At 46.5% G+C, this 22,521-nt stretch overlaps 1 protein-coding gene across 17 annotated transcripts in view; it reads right to left on the bottom strand.

Annotated features, from left to right (window-relative positions):
• Positions 1 to 514: 514 nt before the first annotated feature.
• Fgfr1 (fibroblast growth factor receptor 1) overlaps positions 515 to 22,521 on the bottom strand; it is a 56,702-nt gene continuing 34,695 nt past the window's right edge. For 5 of the 17 annotated variants that reach the window (XM_070016145.1, XM_070016134.1, XM_070016135.1 and 2 more), the window contains exons 3-18: positions 16,734 to 17,000; positions 15,351 to 15,440; positions 14,927 to 15,099; positions 13,112 to 13,235; positions 11,724 to 11,914; positions 10,582 to 10,732; positions 7,695 to 7,897; positions 6,838 to 6,983; positions 6,497 to 6,618; positions 5,727 to 5,837; positions 5,154 to 5,344; positions 3,785 to 3,907; positions 3,546 to 3,616; positions 3,124 to 3,261; positions 2,855 to 2,960; positions 515 to 2,758 (exon numbers count right to left, since the gene is read on the bottom strand). In XM_070016145.1, the coding sequence (XP_069872246.1) occupies positions 2,582 to 2,758; positions 2,855 to 2,960; positions 3,124 to 3,261; positions 3,546 to 3,616; positions 3,785 to 3,907; positions 5,154 to 5,344; positions 5,727 to 5,837; positions 6,497 to 6,618; positions 6,838 to 6,983; positions 7,695 to 7,897; positions 10,582 to 10,732; positions 11,724 to 11,914; positions 13,112 to 13,235; positions 14,927 to 15,099; positions 15,351 to 15,440; positions 16,734 to 17,000 (2,384 nt within the window). In that variant the 3' untranslated portion in view covers positions 515 to 2,581. Of the gene's footprint in view, positions 2,759 to 2,854; positions 2,961 to 3,123; positions 3,262 to 3,545; positions 3,617 to 3,784; positions 3,908 to 5,153; positions 5,345 to 5,726; positions 5,838 to 6,496; positions 6,619 to 6,837; positions 6,984 to 7,694; positions 7,898 to 9,693; positions 9,839 to 10,581; positions 10,733 to 11,723; positions 11,915 to 13,111; positions 13,236 to 14,926; positions 15,100 to 15,350; positions 15,441 to 16,733; positions 17,001 to 22,521 lie in introns of all 17 variants that reach the window. The other 12 variants (XM_070016146.1, XM_070016142.1, XM_070016141.1 and 9 more) reach the window with 11 other exon arrangements.

The following is a 22,521-nucleotide window of genomic DNA, read 5'->3' as shown; positions in this document are numbered from 1 at the left end:
ATTTATGGCCCTGAACTTGTGCCATGTCTAATTGTGTACTTGAATTATAATAGAATTCCTATCAGTGATGTTCAATCAATGGATTACATGGCTAACTTCAAGCCAAAGAATCCTATTCACTACCAGGACATGCAGGGAAGGTCAAAATTTTTACTTCAGAGCTGACTGGCCACATTACTTAGTGCTACCAGAGATTTTTAGCTTGCTGGCTCCATCCAGTGGTAGCTGATAAACAGTGACTTCATTACCATTAAGATAGATTTCTTGCTTCATCTGTGTTCAATCTTACTTACCTGAAATCAATATATTACATTAGCAGAGCCAAGGGACTGATGATCTCCAGCCTATGGCAATTAGGAAAGATGCAAGGGCAGTATTGATTGATGAATTCTGTGGTGATCTCAGGCCTTAATCTTTTAACCCTCAGGAAACCAGACAGATTCAGCATTTTGACAGCACAATGTCTTCATTAGATAAACTGAATTCCTTTTCCCAAGAGACCCCCATATAGTCATCAAAGTAAAATAGCCATTTTATTTTCTCAGGTTAACTTCACTGTCTTTTGTCAGCCAACTTAGTCTCCGGAGAAACTTGTGGGTGATTTGAGTAGTAACAGCAGGGACATCACTGTTAGTGCCTTTTACTTTTCTAGCACCTCTCCAGGAGGCAGAGCCCTTTATATAAATTCTCATTCACTGACATAACACCATGTCAAGGTGAGGTCTAGGCAGCAATCACTTGGTTTACAAAGAAAAGATGCTACCATTTTGTCTGAAAGCAAATGATTTTAAGAGCTGAAACTCACTTCCTGATTCTGTTCATCAAATCATACCTTATTAAAACAAATACATTTGTAGTATATGTCAACAGTTGCATGATTACAGAGAGAAGAGAATTTTACAATGGTAACCAACACTGCAGCTTCCAAAAATTACCCAGCTGAGAAAGGAAACTTAAAGCAGCAATTTCATTTTCCTTACAGAATGAAAGCATAAGATTCAATATGCTTTTATATTCAGTGGTTGACCCACCCAAAGTAAGCTTTAAGGATAGAGGCTGCTAAACAATGAAGTTCCCAAGAGCCAGAATCCACTTGGCCAGGGCAGGAACAACCAGCAGGTGGCAGAAGCAAGTTTCAAAGCAGCCTGAACCCAAAAAAAAACAAAAAACACAAAAAACCGTTCAGACTTTTCTTCCCTTTCCTGAGGCACTGATGGGTGGAGTTTGCACAGGAAGCCAAGATCTGCAACAGACTAACAAATGCAGTCTGGTCACAGAAGACAGGAAAGACAAACAAGGGACCTGAATGTACACTGCCGTAGTTGACCAGTTTTCCTTACACAAGCACAGGCCAGATCATGCCCACACAAAGGGGGTACTTGCAGACCCTCACTAGATAATCCTTGTTTTTCTCTCGTTAGCTCTATGACTTGGCTATTCCAGGCCCCCCCCCCCACCCTTAGTTTCCTCTGAGGAAACAATTTGTGGTCACAGGCTGCTGTGGCCTTGGCTCTTGGCCCAGCTCCTCTGGGGCTCCTGCCCACAATGCTGATGTCTTCTTTTCCTGCCTTTCCAATGGCATTGGAGAGGTAGGGGGTTTGTACCAAAGGCCTGAAGAAGAGACCACAAGGCAAAGTGGAGAGTATGCAGTGCCTTCTGTGTAGATGGCACATAGCCCCTTGGCATCCCTCCTTTCCGATGGACATCTGCTCCCTTTTCACACAGCCAATATAAAAATGAAGCAGCAGCAATTTTTATTGAGGGACCTAAACTGAAAATAGGTTTAGAACATAATTTAAAAAAATAAAACAGCAAAAGTAGCAAAAAATATATGACCTTTTAAAAAACATTTTCCTTTTTTTTTCTTTGTTTTTAATATATAGCAACTGATGCCTCCCTGCTACCAGGAGCATCTTACCCAATGGGTAAATCTCTGGTAATGACCCTTTTAAAAAGACATGTAAATATATACTCAGATTTATACACTTAGTGTTTTTTCATAGCTATGTACAAATCCCCCAGTCCAGGACCACATCACTGCTCCAGTCTTTACCCTTGCCATCCTCTGGTACCAGGCATTTTGGTCAGCAAAGCAAATTAGTACTACAATTAATAAGCCACTGGCACCATCCATCTGGAACAGAGGGTCTTCAACTGAGGTCTGAAGCAGTGACCTCCCTGCTGTTGTAGCCCGAGGACAAGGCACCTGCCACCATAATGCAAGGGGCTGACAACACAAGAACTATCAGCAAGCTCTCACCGCTTGCCTGCTCATTCTACTCCTGGCCAGCCCTCTAGGCAGTGCCAGGTGGCAAGGAAGAGCATTGGTCCAAACTTGGGAGGGAATGAAGTGGCTACCAGCAAGTACCTGCCTCTGCTCTCCTCTCACAAGCAGACTGAGGAAGAGAAAGGGGGAGCTTGGTAGGGGAAGACAGGCCACACAAGAAGGCCTCACACAGGCAGCTGGCTCATGCCAGCAGGAAAAGGGAAGAGGGAAGGCAGTTGAGTTCAGCAGGGAGCTGTGGGTGAGGGACACAGCTGATGATGGAGCTTTGGTAGGGAGTGTCAGAAAGGGTGGTTGTCAGCGTCGTTTGAGTCCACCATTGGCAAGTGGGGTTGGGTGTCGAGGCAGACAGGGCTCCTCAGGCAGTGGCTCATGAGAGAAGACAGAGTCCTCCCCAGAGGAGCAGGTAGAGCTTCGAGTATCAGGAAAACTGGGAGAGTACTGGTCTAGAGGCATGGACAGGTCCAAATACTCCTGAAATAGGAGAGGAGAGAATGATGGGTAGGAGGCAGTATTCAGCTGATGTGTCCTCATGATAATGGTTTAAGGTCTAGTTCAGGGCAGCCCTACCTGGTTGGAAGTCAAGGCCACAATACGGTCCAGGTCTTCCACCAGTTGCTTGAAGGTAGGCCTCTGAGAGGGTACTGCATGCCAGCAGTCCCGCATCATCATGTACCTGTGGTGGGATCATGAGGTCATAGAAGGGCAAAAGCAGAGTGATGGGCTGTAGAGCTTGGGGGAGGGTGACAAGGAAGAGCCACTCTTGTAGGCTCATACTCCCTTCCCTCTGCCCAATCTTCCCTCTGCCCATTCTTCCCAAGGGCCTGGCTCAGGCTTACAGCTCGTTGGTGCAGTTACTAGGCTTGTCCATTCGATGACCCTCCTTCAGCAGCTTGAAAAGTTCCTCCACAGGCACACCAGGGTATGGGGAGCCGCCCAGAGTGAAGATTTCCCACAAAAGCACCCCAAAAGACCACCTGTAGGCACAGAGAGCCACTGTAGTCTTTCCAGTGATCCCTTCAGAAGCCCACATGGCAGATGTCCATCCATCCTGAACCTCTTAGTGGTTTGCCAAATAAGCCTTTAACTCCAAGGAGAGCACAGAGGACAGGGCTGAGAAGATGGGCTTCTAGTGCTAAAACGGTGGTACTTTCCCTCTCTCTAATTAGGAAGGAGATTCATCAACCCAGAGGGAATGCAGGACTCTTCTGTACTGGATACTCTTAGATGTATTCCTGAAAATTGCTTATTTTAAACTTACACATCACTCTGGTGGGTGTAGATCCGGTCAAACAAGGCCTCAGGTGCCATCCACTTCACAGGCAGCCGGCCCTGGGAGCAGCAGGGGACAGTGAGGATGGGAGATCCAGTGTAGGATGTGGTATGCACATTTTCAGCCCATCTTAACCACCTGCTTCTCCAGAACAACCCAGCCAGGCTACAGCACAGCCATCTAAATGGGCAAATGCTAGTTGGAGCAGTGCTCAGGGAGACACTTACATTAGTTGTCTTTTTATAGTAGTCAATGTGGTGAATGTCCCGAGCAAGGCCGAAGTCTGCAATCTTCATCACATTGTCTTCTGTTACCAGCACATTCCTGGCAGCTAGGTCTCTGTGGATGCACTGCAGAACGTGGGGTGGGAAGCAGGTGAGGAACAACGACCCTTAACCATACCTCACCACCCAGCTATCTGAGTCCTCTCACACCATTCTGCACTCCAGGGCAGATCCCTTTCTCTTTCCTACACCATAGCCTCTGGACATCCCCCTTCCCCCACTCCACTCCCCTGGGCTAGAATGTTCTTTTCCTCTGTTCCAAACACCTTCAGCTGCAGGCTTCTCCATCACCTTAGCAAACCCTTATTCCAGGCTCCTCCTGGTCCTCCTAAACTCTCAGCGTTTGGATTTTTACACCTTGAAAACCTTCAGACTTCTGTTCAGTTTTATGGGTACATGCTCCAAGCAACCTTCCCAAGCATGGAACATCTGCACCGGGTTTGGGTTACAACAAAGATACCATGTACTAAGCACCCAGAGCAGTGCCTAACATATCTTATCCTCATAATGACTCTACAACATAAGGACTATTATCAGGCTGGGAAGGTGGCTCAGTGGTAGAGTGCTTGCGTTGTATGCATGAGACTCTGGGTTTGATTCCTCAGCACCACATAAGCAGAAAAAGAAGTGGCGCTGTGGTTCAAGTGATAGAATGCTAATCTTGAGTTGAAGGGCTCAGGGACAGTGCCCAGGCCCAGAGTTCAGGCCCCATGACTGCCCCCCCCCCAAAAAAAGGATTATTATCATTTGCATTTGAAGAAATATAAAGCTGAGTATGGTGTCTCACAGGTGTGATTTTAGCTACTCAAGAGGATAAGACCAAGGATCATGATTCAAAGCCAGTCTGAGCAAAACATTTAAGAGATCCCATCTCAATGAATAAAAAGCTGGGTGTGGTTGCTTGCACTTGTTATCCTGGTTATGTGAGAAGCATAAATAAATAGTAGGACTGAGATCCAGGCCAGCGTAGATAGAAAAGAAAGACCCTATCAGAAAAATAATGAAAGCAAAAGGGGCTACAGGCATGGCTCAAGTGGCAGAGCTCCTGCCTGGTAAGTCCAAGTTTCTGAGTTCAAACTCTGGTACTGCCCGCCCCCCCCCCCCCCCCGAAAGGAAATATAAGATGTTAAAGCAGCTGCCCAAGGCTATGAAAAGTGGTAGAGCACAGACATGAATCTCAGTCTGATCCCAGGGTCATTAGGCCACACTGACTCTCCTGTTTCTTTGGGAGACTAGGGAAGCACCTGGGGTCAGTGTTCAGCTGGAGTACTAGACAGCTCCTCCCACACCACCAAGTGTTCAGGTAGCACACCTTCTTAGAGGCAAGATACTCCATGCCTCGGGCCACCTGATAGGCACAGGATACCAGATCCTTGGAAGAGAGCTGCTCTTCTGGGTTGTGGCTGGGGTTATAGCAGTATTCCAGTCCTGGAGGCCTTCGTGCCTGCAGGTACTCTCGGAGATTCCCCTTGGAGGCATATTCCACAATGACATACAGAGGACCTGGGGCACAAGAATAGAGAAGCCATAAGTTGGGCAGCCAGTCAAAGACACCACACATGTGTACCGTTTCCAGACCATAGCTTCCCTTTCTTGCCTCCTTTTAAGAAAAGCAAAGATAGTCACTCTGCTTCCTAAAGAGAAAGTCACAGAGCTACTTTCCTCCCCACATAGTTCAAAAAGTTCCCAAGTAAAAGTTGAAGGTAAGGGCACTAATGTAGACCAAAGTTGCTTATGTTCTCAGATGAACGCCACTGAGCTCCAGTCAGACTCTGGAAAATCCCTTCCAATCTCTACCATACTGACTTCTCAATCTCCAAGAGGGGCTGAGAGTCCTTGCCTAAACCTGCCCAGGTCATGGGAGCTAGCTTGGCTCAGCACCTACCATCCTGTGTGCAGGCTCCCAGCAGGTTGATGATATTCTTATGTTTCCCAATCATCTTCATCATCTCCATCTCCGAGATCAGGTCTGACAGGTCCTTCTCTGTTGCATCCGCTTCACACAAACCAGAGAACAGAGTGAGACTTGGAAAGGAGGGAGGAAGAGAAAAAAGGAGGGAAGGAAAAGAAAGAGAGAGGAAGAAAGGGAGAACTAGGGGGAGGATGTATGTTCAAGGAATCCTTGTTTCTCTCAACGCCACTTCCCATGCAAATTGATCTCCTTTTCCCTCTTACAGGAGCTACTGCTGCAATATGTGGTAATGAGATATGTGGCCAGGGAGAAAATTCAGCTAGATATGGAATCTCAAAAAGAGTACAAAGGTTAGGCCCAGATGGATGCCAAGGAACAAGGCTAATATTACAGTAATCCTGAAGTCCACTCCTAGGTAACCCCATCAGGTTAGCAGGTATGAGCAAGGTAAGCACCAGAGAAGGTGGTCCATTCACTGAGTGAGGTCCAGAGTTTGGTTAGAAAGTGAAGAGCTTGAGGCTGGGACTGTGGCGTAGTGGTACAGTGCTTGCCTAGATGCATGAAGCCCTGGGTTTGATTCCTCAATACCACATAAATAGAAAAGGCCAGAAGTGTTGCTGTAGCTCAAGTGGTAGAGTAGTTTTGAGCAAAAACTCAGGGACAGTGCCCAAGCCCTGACTTCAAGCCCCAAGACCAAAAAAAAGAGAAGAGCTTCAGTTTACAAGGGTAGAAATGTCACTTACACTTCAACATCTTCACAGCTACTTTGGTCACACGGTTGGGCTTGTCCTTGTCTAGCCCAATGGCCTCTGCCAACACCACCTGTCCAAAGCAGCCCTCTCCTAGGGGCTTGCCTAAGACCAATCTTTTGAGAAAAACAGAAAACAGTGAAAACCGGAGCCAGAAAGGTCAATCTTTACAGGACATCCCATCTTCCCTTGCCATGTTTCACCTAACTAAAAGCCAAAAACGACAGGATTATTTCTACAAGCTCCTCATGCACTGTACCTCCTAGATATCTAGGTAAGCACAACTACCACTAGAATAAGTGAGGGTATCATCACAAAGTTGGAGATTACAATACCTGTCTCGGGGTAGCTCCCAACGGGGGTCTTCAGGAAGCTCATATTCAGAGACCCCAGCTAGCATAGGAGTCCCACTAGAGGAGAGACGTGAGGGCCGAACCAAGAGAACCCCAGAGTTCATGGATGCACTGGAGTCAGCTGACACCTATAGGGAAAAGTGGGGTCACCCTTCTAGCAAGAAGACAAAAGTATGTGACGGCTGTTCCCCAGCTGGTGTGGTAGGAAAATCACATGAGATGAGAAGACCCAAGTTCTAGGGCTGATGATAAATTTCTACCATCAACTAGCCTTCTGGGTTTGATTTTACTCACCTTTTAAACGAGCACACCAAATATCTCTCTTCCAGCTTGATGTTTTATAACTTGTTACCACAATAACAACTTTCTTGTTAATCAGCCTTTGTGAAGACCCTCCCCCAGATTATGGATTCCTGACTTGACACACATTCCAGTGTCAATACAGTGAACTGTCCCTCTTTCACACCTCAGAACCTTCTGGACATTTCTTTCCTGAGGGAGAGGAAATCTGGGTACTAACTTGGGTCCACATCTCTACCTTGCATCAATGCACCTATAGCTGATCTGAGGGATGGTGCGAGTGTACAACACATTTAGGGCCTTATGGGACTTTTTCCCAATCCATATCAGGTACAAGAATGATGCCCTGGCACCTGGGATGGAGAGAATAAAGATTCATGGGGTAGATTAGCATGGAGCTAACTGTGGAGCACCTAATTTAGGCCATTGTGTCTGGCCTAGAACCCAGACAACAATCACCTTAAGTGCTATATTAAGGACAGTGGAGAAGGGAGCATGTGAAAGATGTCAGTGAGCGTGCAAATCCCCCATCTACTTTCTGTTACCTGTCTGCGCAGAGGAATGCTCTTGGCCAGCTTGTGCACGGCCATCTGGCTATGGAAGTCGCTCTTCTTGGTGCCACTCTTCATCTTGTAGATGATGACAGAGCCCACCATGCAGGAGATGAGGAAGGCCCCTGTGCAGTAGATGATGATCTCCAGGTAGAGGGGTGAGGTCATCACAGCTGGTCTCTCTTCCAGGGCTGAGTCAGTGTGAACAGAGTATTAGTAGGCTCCAGAAACCATGTCCAGGAGGGGCCCTACTCCATAAAAGCTCAATACCAATTTCTCCTCCCCTGGTATATTTAGAGAGGGAAACTCAAACCAGATCCTAGGGAAGGATGAGATTCAAGTATATGTCTAATAACCTCTGAGGCTTTCATAAACTGCCTTGAAATTTGGAGAGGATTGAACTGGATGACCTTGCTACACATCCCACACTCATTCTTTCTGGAGTCCCCTGCTCAGCTCAACTGTGAACACAGATCCTTTTTCTGCAGTCTCAATACCATGTGTACATTTATCATATGGGGGCAGAGTGTTTCTCAAGTGCTTGCCCCAAGGAGCCAGGAGGATCTCAAAGGAGGATCTCATTTCTGTATGTGGTAGCACCTGGCACACAGTGGTGCTCACAATGAGAGCAAATGGAGGATGGGAACCAGCCTTTATCCAGACTAAGCATCTATAACATCTGTCATGTCAAGCAGGTAAATATTTACACCTAGCCAAACTCAATTTCCAAATGTTTTACTGGATGAAAAAACAGACATTTTGTCATTATTGCTTTTGTAGTCCTTAAGAACTCTACTGGCAAAATCTCTAGGGCTCATCAGGAGACGTAAGGAGAATTGAGGGCATTATTTGATTTTCTTCTTTCAGCTCCTCTTGAGAACTCACACCTATTCCCACAGAAGCTATGCCAGTTATTCCTCCATTTCCTTCAACAGGAGACACATGGCACACAGATTTCATGGACCCTCCATGCCCCACCACTTGGACAGCCCTTCCTTTCCAGTCCTCCCGTTTAAAACACACCAGCCAGCACTGGGAAGGCCACACCCTGGGAGCACTCCCAGAGGGGCTTCAGGTTCGATCCCAGAATGAGCCTGAGGCTTAACAAGAAGACAGAGCCAATTGTGGTGAGAAGTGTTCTGTTTTTTTTTTCCTTTCCCAATATTGAGAAAGGCAAGACGGACTCACTGGGAGCACAGACAGAACAGAGACAGGACAATGATAAAAACAGAACGCTTCTTTTCCATCAACAGGGCACAAGACCTTGTTGGGCAAGTAGTGAAGAGAAAAGAGGGAGAGAAGAGAAAGAAGCCATGGAACACAGGAGCACCCAGACCACTGGCAGGACACTCAGAGATGCAGCGACAACCATGCTGGCCCTGCAGTCACCAGCCACCACCCAGCATAGGCTGTAGGCTCCTTTCTTCTTGGCTCAACATACAGACCTTCCTTCTTGGGACAAGAGGAATGGCTGTAGTCAAAGACAAATGGGCTGCAGCTGCTTGAGACAAACGTTGCTCCAAGCAGTCAAGTTCCACTGTAGGTGGGAGGGCAGGCCAGTATGGGTTTGTACAAGCAGCAAGCCCATTTGGCCAGGTGCCTTGCTCAGGAAGATGAGGAACATGGCCCCTTCTGAGAGGGTAAGGTAATTCAGACTCTCAGTACCAAGTAGACAAGGAAAGCTGCTGGGCCAGGAAGGAAGGAGCCTAACTTGGAGAAGAGCCCTGGTAAAACCCAGTCCCCATGCATGCATTGCCCTGGCTAAAGGGAAAGATAGCTATGAGGTCCAGGTGAAAGGTCTCTGTGTTCCTGCAAAACTAGCTGAAAGGCTGAAATCTTCAAAGCGGGAGCAGAAAAGGGCATATGGCAGGCAGGAGCCAGCCCTTCAGCTGCCTCTTCCAGCTCTCTTAGTCTCCCTGAGCCTTGCAATGCATGCCCTCTGTGCCATGGCAAAGACAGGATGTGGAGAGAGAAGTGCAGTGTATACCTTCCAAAACGGTCAACCATGCAGAGTGATGGGAGAGTCCGATAGAGTTACCCGCCAAGCATGTATACTCCCCCGCGTCCTCAAAGGAGACATTTCGCAAGTGAAGCACCTCCATCTCTTTGTCGGTGGTATTAACTCCGGCAGTCTAGAAGAGACAACGGAAGCAAAATGGACAAGCACAGGACATAAGACCTCCAAGAGACACCGAGAAACGGAGGAAGACAGGTGAAGGGACACGAAACCAAAGGCAGAAATGCTCCCCAGCGTCTCCTTTGCAACAAGGAACAAACAAAAACCACCAGGCAGCGAAACCTGTTAGAAGAAAAGAGTGAGACCCTGAGGAAGAGCTCCGGCAGACCTGAGACGACGATGGCTGGTTACGACCCTTCACCAGACTCTGGCAGCCACTGGCCCAGCCAAGCATGCGGGCGGTGGGCAGCATGGAGAAATGCAGCCCGACAGGTGGGGGGCTGTTTGGTTTTGGGTAGAGTTAGGGTTCACACAGGAGGGAAGGTGGGGCAGCCTCTCTCCCTCTTTCTCACACACACATACGCACCCTGAGGGTGACAGTTTGCCTGGCCTCTTCTCTTACCATTCAAACCTTCAGCCTAAAGTTGTCACTCCTAACAGAGAAGCCTGGGTTCCACAAGTCCACAAACATGTGCACATGCACTCACATACAGCCAAGGAACACACACAAGGCACGGAGGGAGCCAGTAGACACCAACACAGTACCAAACCAAACCAGCCTCCCAGGCCGGGTATTTTTCCATGGCTCTGGGCACTAGGAACATAGTAGAATGACAGGGAGAGTCGGCGCTGGCTTCCCCACATGCCCCAGCAGTGTGGGGCCTAAACCAAGTTCCCATCCATCCATCTCCCCATTACCTTTTGCCACAGGTCTGGTGACAGTGAGCCACGCAGACTGGTTAGCTTCACCAATATAATTGGAAACCTTACACACATATTCCCCGCTCTGGGCCTCTGTCACATTGAACAGGGTCAGCACCTCCGCATCCGAGCTATTAATCCCCGAATGCTGGAACAAACCAACGACACACCAGTCAGTTGGGCAAATACTGAGATATAGCCACATTGTGCTTCCAGGTAACTTTCAGGCAGGCCCAGAAAGCCAAGGCAGGGGAGGCATTTGAGACTTGTATCTTCCCCTTTGAGTAGGACAAAACAAGTTGGCTTTAAAACATTTAAATGAGCTAAGTCTTTTTAATGAAGAAAATTAAAAAGAAGGAAATAAATTACAGCCCCAAAGCAAATGTCCTGTTTGTGCTGAACCCCCCTCTCCCCAGGACTGGGCAGGGACTGTGAATGGATACAGGGGCCCCTTCCCTCCAAGGCAGTTACAGCATCAATGGCAAAAAGAAGGGACTGCCAGTAAATCTTTGGGACAGCCAAGCCAGGGGAGGGGAGGTCTAACTCTGGGATAAGGAGGTCAACCACTTTCCCAGCTTCTGGTTACTTCCTGTTGCAAGATCCACTGGAGACTTAGCCAATTACCTTCCCTGGATTAATGGAGCATTCAGGGACAATGACAGTCTGGGAGTGAGAGGAAAAAGGAAGAAAATGCCATTACTCCTCATACTGCTTAGAATTTATGTGGCATTTGCTTTCCCAACTACTCCAGTGATGCCCTTATCATTCATTCATCCTGTTTGCCAAAGAATCATAATGGGAAGCAAGCAGGCCAAGACTGAGAAATGTCCACTGGAAAGGTTCTCATCTTGAACAATGAATAAGCAGGGGTACAAATGTCTGCCTTGAGCAGCTGATCCAAAAGCCCTAGCAGAGACCCTCTCAATGCTCTGTAGAAATCAGCACTAGTGTTGTCCATACTCTAGCCCTCCATTTCCAATCACCTCCTAGTTTGTGGTTAAATACCCTACTAGGACAGAGCATGTGCTAGAAGGTTATGGGCTGAGCCCTAACCCTGGTCACTAAGGGAACTTGAACCACCAGGAGACATTGGTCACCCACCCCAAACACTGGCCCATGAAAACTGGGACCAAATTTACCTTCAAGATCTGGACATAAGGCAAGTTGTCCGGACCAATCTTACTCCCATTCACCTCGATGTGCTTTAGCCACTGGATATGGGGCTGTGGGTCACTGTATACTTTACACATGAACTCCACATTGCTGCCCAGAGCCACTGTCTTGTTGGCAGGCAACCCAGCTTGCAGGATGGGCCGGTGAGGGGACCGCTCTGAGGAAGAAGGGAGAGGACGGGCTCATCAGATCCTGCTGTGGCCTATACCTGGCTAGGATGCTGACAGTGAGCATCACTGATGTTCTCTCTGCTTTGCCAGTGGCAGTGTCCTTCCCAGTACTACTACTGAGCCTCAACCCCTTGATCCTAAGGAATACCTCTTCCAGTTCCCAAGCCATCAAGAACCTCTTCCCCAAGGCAATTTGCTTTTATAAACACAATTTGCTTTTGCCAAACTCCAACCTGCTTACTTCTCAACTAAAATTAAGTCTCTTAGACTACTGCTGTTCCAAGTTTGGCCCAGGAGTATAGAAACAAGTATTACCTGAGAGCTTGACTAAAGCAGGATCTCAGACCTTACCCCAACGCCTCCAGGACCACAATCTCCTTCTCAGATTACATCAAAGCTAAGGCAGGATTATGGCCATGAGGTACCATACCTTGTGATCTCAGAAGCATGGATTCAGATCCTCTAGAAAGACAAGGCTGCAGTAACAGCTCTTTCTGGGGTCTTCTGTGATTTCTGGATTCATAGGGTGCTGGACCTCCCTGGGCTTCAGTGTGAGTATGTGTTCTTGTATATGGCTACTGTGATCCTGTCTGCCTACAGGATCCTTTGTGTTCTTGAGGTGTGTGTGTGTGTGTGTGTGTGTGTGTGTGTGTGTGCGTGCGTGCGTGCGTGCGTGCGTGCGTGCGTGCGTGTGTGTTAAAGAGCCTGGGCATGGACTGGGAAGGTGGCTCAGTGAGCCCTGTGTTCGATTCCTCAGCAGCAAATACGCAGAAAATGCCAGAAGTGGTGCTGTAGCTTAAGTGGTAGAGTGCTAGCTTTGAGCTGAAGAGCTGAGGGACAGCACCCAAGCCCAGAGTTCAAGCCCCATGACCGGCAAAAAAAAAAAAAAAAGAGCCTGGGCTATTATAACATTAAGGAATAATTGCTATTAATAATTACTATTAACACCACTGTATCAACTGCATCTTTTAGGAAAGCCTATCAACTAACTGAATCTTCTGCTTCACAGTGACATAAATTTGAAACATATTCCTATTTGACATTCTTTATGTTATTGATAAGAAAAGTGAGGCTCAAAAGGGGAGGTACAATGTTAGATGCTATCCTGACTTCATTATACTCTGACTATTTTCACCTATCCCACTGATTCTTCTAAGATCCTCTTGCATCTTTGGCCTTCTTACCTACAACATCCAGCTGGTATGTGTGGTTTATACTGCCATACTCATTCTCCACGATGCAGGTATAGTTGCCCTTATCAGATGGCACCACTGAGTCCATTATGATGCTCCAGGTGGCATAACGGACCTGTGGGAATACATGTCAGTAGGCACCATTGAGGGTCTAAGGAGGAGACTGAAGGAAGCTTGAGAGTCTGTGGCATGATTCCTATAAATCAGAGGCAGTAGCAGATGGCCTTGTGCTTTAGTATGGGCAAGCACAAGGCATAGGGGTCCCTACTCCGGCTCATTTATACTTAAAAAAGAATACACTCTGCTAACTGGCCAGCCATGATCTAGACAAATGTACATTCTACAAACTCTCCCAACCTCACAAGGAACTTTCTATCTCTGTGCTTGTGACTGGAATGGTTTACCAGCTCTGACAGCCTTGGACACCTTTCAAACCCTGACCCCTCCTCTCCAGCTGAATCTCTGGTCAGATTTCTTCTCACCCTTCCCTCTGCACCTCCACTAACCCATCGATCACTGTCCTCTCATTTGACTGGCAATCTTTATGGACAGGAATGCCATCCCATCCTGTCTGAACCACAGGAACTTGCAGAAAGCTTTCCTCCTGTTTATTCCTGAGCTCTCTTGTTTTTCTCACACAAGAATAATCATAAAAGAGAAGCTAGGTGAGCCAAGATATAAACAGTTCTAAGAGGATGACCGAACTCGAAGATCAAGATGTTCTTCCTATGAATTATCAACAAAGGAAGTAACAGACAATTTAAAAAAAAAAAAAAAAGGAAAGAAAAGATTCTTAACACATGAAAACTCTAACATTAATCAACAAAATAAAATACAAGAGAACAATGAAACACTTTGATCACTAAATTTATTGGCAAAGGTCTAGGGAACTTGTCATTCTCATATTCTGGGAAAGTGATTAATTTCCCCTTTTAAGACTAATTGGGAACTTTGGACATCGCTCAGTGACAGTGATATGAACAATGCTCTGGGTTCAATCCCTAGTGCCAGAAAGAAAAATAACAGAAAAAGAAAACAAACTGGAAAGTGAGAGCAAAGGGAAGAGAGGAAGCAGAGATAAAAGGAGGAAAGAAAATAGGAAAGGAAAGAGAAGAAAGGGAGTATGGAGCAAAGGAGAAAGGAATTGGGTAATATGTAGAACCTAACATGCTTATACTCTTTGGCCTGATTAACTCATTTCCACAAATCTGTCCTAAGAAAGCACATTTTAAAATGCTGATTAAGACATTTGCTGCAATATTATGTAATTTGTAAAATACTAGAAAATACCTAATAATGCAGAATAGTTCATTAAATTATGGGATTAAAAAAAAATAATGGAATCAGGCAGCCATGAAACTAATTTTCAGTCATGCTTGACATAACAAAGACTAATATTAGCATGCTAACAGACAACAAGGTAAGAAGTTATATATACAATATAATTAACTGTAAAAACCATACATAGAAAAAAGATGGAAACACATTTACATTACAGTTAGAAAGCATTTAAAATAAAGGGACTTGGGAACATAGCTCAATGTATGTGTTTATTAGCATGCACAAGGTCCAGGATTCAATGCCCAGCACCCTCCTTGCAAAAACAAAAAAACAAAAAAAACCCAAACCCACAATGAAAGGAGTAAGGATTTTTAATCTCAATCTCTTCCTCTTTTTGGTGGTATTGGAGTTTGAACTCAGGGCTTTGTGCTTGGTAGGCAGGTGCTCTACCACTTGAGAAATACCTCTATTTATAGCTTTTACATATACATTTACACACAAACACATGTTTACACACAGATGTACCTTGTAGCCTCCAATCCTGTGGTCAGGTTTGAATTCTTTGCCATTCTTCAGCCACCGCAGTGTAGGGTTTGGTGTCCCACTGGAAGGGCATTTGAACTTCACTGTCTTGGCAGCTGGCACTGCATGCAATTTCTTTTCCATCTTTTCTGGGGATGTCCAATATGGAGCTACGGCTGCCCATGGAAAGCCAAGAGAGGTAAGACGGGGTAGAGAAACAGTCAAGTTTATGAGCAAGGGTCAGGCAGAATCTGTTGGTGCCTGCCCACCTGCTCCATGCCTGTGACCAATGCCTAGCACTTTTTAGGACAGTCAGAGAGACATCTATGCCGTTCTGCTTCCTTCCTCCCCCTTCAGCCGGGCCTCCTCCCTCTTAGACCCAAAACTCCAGGCCCCAAAGGCAGTAAGATAGGAAACTGTGTCTCACGCATACGGTTTGGTTTGGTGTTATCTGTCTCTTTCTCCTCAGAGGAGGAGTCATCATCGTCATCATCATCCTCCGAGGAGGGGAGGGCATCTGTAGGAAGAAGAGGGCACTGAGCTTACTCAAAACACCTACACATTCCAATGCATCAGAGATGAACACAGACACCCTTATCCATAAGGACTCACAGTCCCACTTTTCCCTTAGTGACACTGTTCCTGTGGGACACAAACAGAGCTGCATATTCCAGTGCCCATCCTCCTTTTCCACAACCTGGGGCACTGCCAACTTTTCCCAGAAGCCTTTGTACTGGATAGCTCCAGTAGGGCCCATCGTTTCTCTTAAGTTTATGAACCCCAAAGCTCCCTCTCAGCTCACAGTACCACCTGAGTGGCCCGGGTCTTAGGATAGCAGCCAGGGAACTTGTATACTCTTATTTGGACACCAACCACAAGAAAACCCAGGGTAGTCTATAGTCACTCTGGCTAGAAGCTATTTTCAAAGCCTGTAATAGATATCTTCTTTGCATGAATCTGCCAAGTCTTGGGAATTGCCCTTCTTAACCAGAGCTCATGGGGAGCCCAAAGCTGCTAATGTTGTTTCCCAACAGTATGTATTCTGCATAAGAATGAGCTCCATACAGTGGTCAGCAATAAGGTACACACCAGAGCTTTTCCCTATCATTCCAGGCATTGTGGGGATCAATGAATGGAGAAGGCAATCCTTCCATCAGGGCTGGTTCTAAGGATGCCTAGAAGGAGGTCCTAAGTCCACATCTTGGGTACACAAAAGGTATGATAAAGATTTCAGTTCTACTTCCTTGAATGCTAGTTTTGTGGGATGGAGTCACATTCAGAAAGAGGCATATTCACAGAGTCACAGAGCTCCAGGATGTTTTGGCTGCCCTCAAACAGCTTTGGGAGCCAGCCATCAGATGTTTCAACCCAGCCTGTGGGATGGCAATATGCACCTCGGTCCTTCCCCATCACAGGGGAGACCTCACCACATGCTCTGGTGTTTTAATCACTTAATGGAGTACCAAATTCAATGGCAAGGACATGACAGGATGAACACTAGCATTCACACTCAGCATCCACAGATCTGGGTGGGGAAATCATAAGGTCTTAACCACACCAAGGGTATCAGCAATTACCTCTGAGGTATTACTCTGAAGTTCCAGATCTCTAATCTGGGGCCCATCCTACTTAGTCACTCCTGAGAGCTAAGCCACGCAGCGGGCAGGGAGCAGTGTTAGTGGCCAGCAGTGTCTGAAGCAGAGTAGGGGCAGATCAATGGAAGGGAAGGAGGTTCACTTCCCCAAGGCTAGCACAGAGAGGCAGAGGAGCGAATCCAGAGGGATGGGGAAGAGAGGGTGTTGCTACCAACCTGAGACATTGACGGAGAAGTAGGTGGTGTCACTGCCAGAGGGGCTGCTGGTCACACAAGCGTAGAGGCCGGAGTCAGCGGGCACAGAATCCCGCACCTCCACCTCCTCCCCTGTGATGCGAGTACGGTTGCTCTCCACCAGCTGCACCCCATCCCGCAGCCAGTTGATGCTCTGCACATCGTCCCGCAGCCGACAGCGAAGCTGCAGCAGGTCACCGGGGTGGACCAGGAGGGACTCCACTTCCTCAGGGGCTCCCCAAGGCTGAGCTGAAGCCAGCCATGGGGGCCAGGAAGAGAGCAAAGGGGGGAGAGGAGGAGGAGAGAGACAAAGGGAGTTACGCTAGCCACTGCAAGCTGTACATCCCACGCCTCACTACCTTGAGGCTGTGGAACTAGGAGGTAGAATATAGGGCAGTCGGAAACAGCTGGCTATGTGGGACCTCCACCCCCCCAATCCCTTCTCCACCCCATTTCCTCCAAAAGTCAAAGGAAGAAAGAGGCAAAGTTAGGAAGCAGCTGCAGTAGCATTAAGCAGATCACATTTCATTTCCCTCCATCCCAGTGGGAAAGTTGACCCTTTCCAGGACTTCTTTGTGTCCAGAGCCTCCCTCCCACCACATGCTGCTTAGTTCTTTGCCTGAACAGCCACTTTCCAGAGAAACACCCCATTCCTTTTGGCTGGGCTAGCCCTAGCGCTTTTCCCTTGTGAACAAACTCCACCCCTTACAGACCCAGCAGTCCCCTCCCAAATTGAGAGCAGGCACTTTTGGTCATATGGAGGCAAGGTGGGGGCTCAGCTCTGGGTTGTTCACATGACTCAGCAAGCCAGATGCACATGTGAGAGGGACAGCCTAAGGAGAGGTCGGCTCAGGGGAGCCTCCAGCGAACAGGTGTCAGCCCAGAGGATTTGGAACCCACGCCTGTGTTAGGAATGGACGCCTGCAGCTGCCACAACACCACTTGCTTTGGCAGCAAAAACTGCTGTACACAAAGCCCCTTTCTGCTGGGCTTACCGTCTCCCTCCCCCCACCCCAACATGCTATCACCCTGGCCCAACTTCTCTATCTTGGGCAAAAAAAAACAAACAGCAAAAACCCTGGTCCTGCCAGGGTGTCTGGAGCTTCTGAGAGTACCTGTCCCTGTCCTGGGCTGGCTTTTACATGCTAGCAACAAGGCCCATGATCCCAACACATCCTAGTGCCAACCGTCATGGTAGAACATCCCATTCTCCACTCACAAGCAGGAAGTAAAAGTTTCTATTTCCTTTCAGATGTTTAAACCCATCTCTTCTTTCGCCAAAAGAACATCCTGGTTACCTCTCATACCTGCCATCTTACTTAGGTCTCTACTGACTTAGAGAGGTCCACAAGTTCATCATTGGAGGCTCAAGTGCAATCTGTCATGGGTCTTGCTCTCAAAGTATGTACTCTTCCCACACCCCTGTTCTAACTCAAAGCTGTCCCATGTCCCTCAGGGCACCCAGCCCTTTGCTAGTCAGGTATTCTGAGAAGCCACTTCTTACTCCTTTGTTTGGGTTAGACAGTGGGATGTGCCATATCTAAGGCCAGCACCCGGAGAACTGCTCTCAATAAATAGTTGCTAAATAAATGACAAAGGCACAGTCTTCCTATCTTAATTTCCTTTCTCATCTCTCAACTTTTTTTCAGAGCTGAGGCTCAAATCCACAGACTTGCTCTGTCATTCAGCTTTGTCCCTATCCCCCACCTGTCAACTCTTTCTGAAGAATTACAAATGAAAACTGGGAGCTTGAAGTCATGGTTCTCTCAGAAGGTTGAGACAGCCTAGATGTTCTAAGGACAGCCTGGTTGTTGTCTAGATTCCCAGCATGGAGACTCTGACTTACCAAAACAAAATGAAACAAAAACAAAAAACCCAGTCAGTCTCTAGTGGTCCATACTCATGATCCCAGTTGCAGAGGCATAGGTAGGAAAGGATTATGGCCTAAAGCTAAGGCAAAAATGTAAGCCCCAATCTGAAAAATAATAGGAGACTAGAGACATAGGTCCAGCGATTGAGGGCTTTCCTACTAAGCTTGAGGCCCTCAGTTCAAATCCCAGTAAGAGAGAGAAACAGACATAAACAGACTGTCTACTTTTAAATTTGTAAGGCACCAGCCTCTTCAGGGCCATCAGAAGTAGGTGCTGTTTTAAAAGGGTTTCAAATTGTTAGGCCACCACACATTTTTTTGTTGTTGTTGCATCATTTTTTTGGCTTTGTTTTAATTTTATTGTCTAGGTGATGTACAGAGGGGTTATGGTTACATACAACACATTTGTTTTTCTGAGTCCAGTCAAATGGAATGCCACAAAGGTGAACTGAACACACAGTTGATTAAAAATAAGCCTCTGTGGGCCTTTAGGAAAGTCATTCTTTCCATTTTTAATAGTTTGTGGTTTTGCCAAATGAAGGCAGAAAAAAAAGCAGTTTGGACTTGACCGTTCAGGAAAACAGAAGACACTCCTATTGATCAAGTCTCATTTCCCTCAAGTGACCTCACTGATTAAATATTTTGCAGCTCGTGACCTACAACAGCCATCAGTCAAGAGTGAACTAAATTCTTAGACTCTAACATCACATGGCCAATTTCCACAGGTTCTGGAGATGAAAATTTGTTACCAGCTACTATAATAACACAGCAGGAACACGGGGCATTTGCCTCTAAGAGAAAGGAGCCCAAAAATCTGGCCTAGCTGAAACCTACTCCAGGAGATTCTTGTTTGGATTCATAACTTCCAGCCAATCTCAAGAATGTGCAAAGAAAACTCTTCTACATAATCTATAAAAAGCCTCACAAATCAGCTCTCTTTTCTCCTGATGCAATCACTGTGATCTTGATGCTATTCCAAATGTATCTCTAGATTGCCTCATCTTCTCCCTGTCCAGGTATCATCTTAGGATAACCTTGTCCTACATGGCCTCTCTGTGTGGTAAGAGCCTGGACTCACTCTGAATCTCCTTTCCCCTGGTGTGTGCTGAGGTGTTATTCTACTGATCAAGCTCCTATACTATGTAAAGGGCAATACCTACAATTCTACTTAGCCTTTAAGGAACCTGGCAATATATTCCTTCCTATCTGCCATTAAATACTTCTGATCTGGCTGTTCTCTGCCCTAACTGAATGAATCTTCCCTTACAGAACAAATCTGACTTCTACTGACAATTGTCAGCACCAATCCTGTACCCTCCTGCCCCAGACTACTCAAAAGTCTACCACTGAAACATTCAGGCGGGCTTCAGTTTACCCTAGTTTATCCATTCTAGTTTTCTGTACAACAGTTACTGTTTTTTTTGTTGGTTTTTTTTTTTGGTCCGGTTGTGGGGCCTGAACTCTGGGCCTGAGCACTGTCCCTCAGCTCTTCAGCTCAAGGCCAGTGCTCTACCACTTGAGCCACAGCGCCACTTCCGGCTTTTTTCTTTTTGCTTATGTGGTGCTGAGGAATCGAACCCAGGGCCTCAGGCATGCAAGGCAAGCGCTCTACCACTGAGCCAACTTCCCAGCCCCAACAGTTACTGTTTGAACCACATTCCTATTCAATTTCATACCATATTGCTGGGGGGGAGGTTGAATTTTTTTTTTGTTGTTGTTTGTTTGTTTTTTGGGTCCGGTCATGGGGCCTGAACTCTGGGCCTGAGCGCTGTCCCTCAGCTCTTCAGCTCAAAGCTAGAGCTCTACCACTTGAGCCACAGCGCCACTTCCGGCTTTTTTCTTTTTGCTTATGTGGTGCTGAGGAATCGAACCCAGGGCCTCAGGCATGCAAGGCAAGCGCTCTACCACTGAGCCACCTTCCCAGCCCTGGAGGTTGAATTTTTTAAAAAAATGTATTGTCAAGGTGATGTACAGAGGGGTTACACTTACATAACTAAGGTAGTGATTACATTTCTTGTCTAACTTGTTATCCCTTCCCTCGTTTTTCTCCCTCTTCCCCCCTACCCCCGCAAGTTGTACAGATCATTTCCAACGTATTGTCTTGTGAGTATTGCTGTTGCATAGGCTCCCCTTTTGTCCTTTGTCTCACCATTTTGTTGTTCCCCTTCCCTTCGCTAGTTCAGGAAATGTATACATAATACCCAGGGTACCAAAATCAAATACATACCATATTGGGTTTAAGAATTCAAAATATACAATTAAATTCTTGTACTGTTTGTCCCTTGGTATATGTGAGGACTTCCTACTTCAACATCTACCAATGCCCAAATCTCTTATATGAAAGAGTGGGGGCTGAACTCTGAGTCTGGATGCTGTTCCTCAGCTCTTCAGCTCAAGTGCCCTACCACTTGAGCCACAGAGCCACTTCCAGCTTTTTTCTGCTCATGTGGTACTGAGGAATTGGACCCAGGGCCTCATGCATTCAAGGCAAGTCCTCTACTACTAAGCCAACTTCCCAGCCCGTATTGTAGCGTTGTTTTTACATAGACACCCTCCTGTATATGCTTCAAGTCATCTCTAGATTATTGATTACCTATAAACATAATGCAATGTAAATGCTATGTAAATAGTTGTTATACTATAATGTCTAGGAATAATGATCAAAAAAGTGTACACCTATTCAGTACAGACATACTTTTCCCATCTATAGTTGATTGAGTCTGCAAATAAAGAACCTACAGATGTAGAAAGCTAGCTACATATTCGGCTGTAAAAGAAACACAATTTTACAATATTTTTTCTACTACTAAAAGAAACTCCCTACTAACAGAAGTCATGTCTCCACCTGAAACTGACTGGCTTCCTATCTTTATAGATTTGCCAATTCCATATATTTGCTTTCAATGGAATACAATAATGTTTCATCTTTTGTGACTGGATTTTTTCACTTTATGTCATGTGGCCAAGTTTCTTCCATGTTGCAATGTGTCTCAGTACTCCATTCCTCTTAATGGCCCAGTACTATTCCATTGTGTAAATGCACCACATTCCAGTTACAGTTAATGGATATTTGGGAGTGTTACTTCTGTGTGTGTGTGTGTGTGTGTGTGTGTGTGTGTGAGAGAGAGAGAGAGAGAGAGAGAGAGAGAGAGAGAGAGAGAGAGAGAGAGAGAGAGAGACAAAGAGAGAGACAGAGAGACAGAGAGAGACAGAGAGAGAGAGAGAAACAGAGAGACAGAGAGAGACAGAGAGAGCGCATGTGCATCTGTGGTGGGGTTTGAACTCAGGCCCGGGTGCTGTTCTTGAGTTTTGATGCACATGGTTAGCGCTCTACTACTTTGAGCCATAGCTCTACTTCTGATTTTCTGGGGGTTAACTGGATATAAGAGTCTCACTGACTTTCCTGCCTAGTCTGGCTTTGAATCATGAAATTCAGATCAGAGCCTCCCGAATCACTAGGATTACAGGTGTGAGCCACCAGTGCCTGACCTGAATCTGAGTGTTACTTCTTCTTTTTTTTTTTTTTTGGGTCCGGTCATGGGGCCTGAACTCTGGGCCTGGGCACTGTCCTTCAGCTCTTCAGCTCAAGGCTAGCACTCTATCACTTGAGCCACAGCGCCACTTCCGGGTTTTTTCTTTTTGCTTATGTAGTGCTGAGGAATCGAACCCAGGGCATCAGGCATGCAAGGCAAGCGCTCTACCACTGAGCCACCTTCCCAGCCTCTTCTTCTTTTTTTATGTTGGTCATGGGGTTTGAACTCTGGGCCTGGGCACTGTCCCTGAGCTCTTCAGGTCAAGGCGAGCGCTCTACCACTAGAATCATAGCACCACTTCCAGTTTTTTGAGTGGTTTATTGGAGATAAGAATCTCATGGACTTTCCTGTCAGGGCTGGCTTTGAA

This window comes from Dipodomys merriami, unplaced genomic scaffold (assembly GCF_024711535.1).
Source record: "Dipodomys merriami isolate MVZ:Mamm:240054 unplaced genomic scaffold, mDipMer1.0.p SCAF_12, whole genome shotgun sequence".
NCBI classification, from domain to species: Eukaryota; Metazoa; Chordata; class Mammalia; order Rodentia; family Heteromyidae; genus Dipodomys; species Dipodomys merriami.
This window is presented reverse-complemented; position numbering and strand designations above follow the sequence as displayed.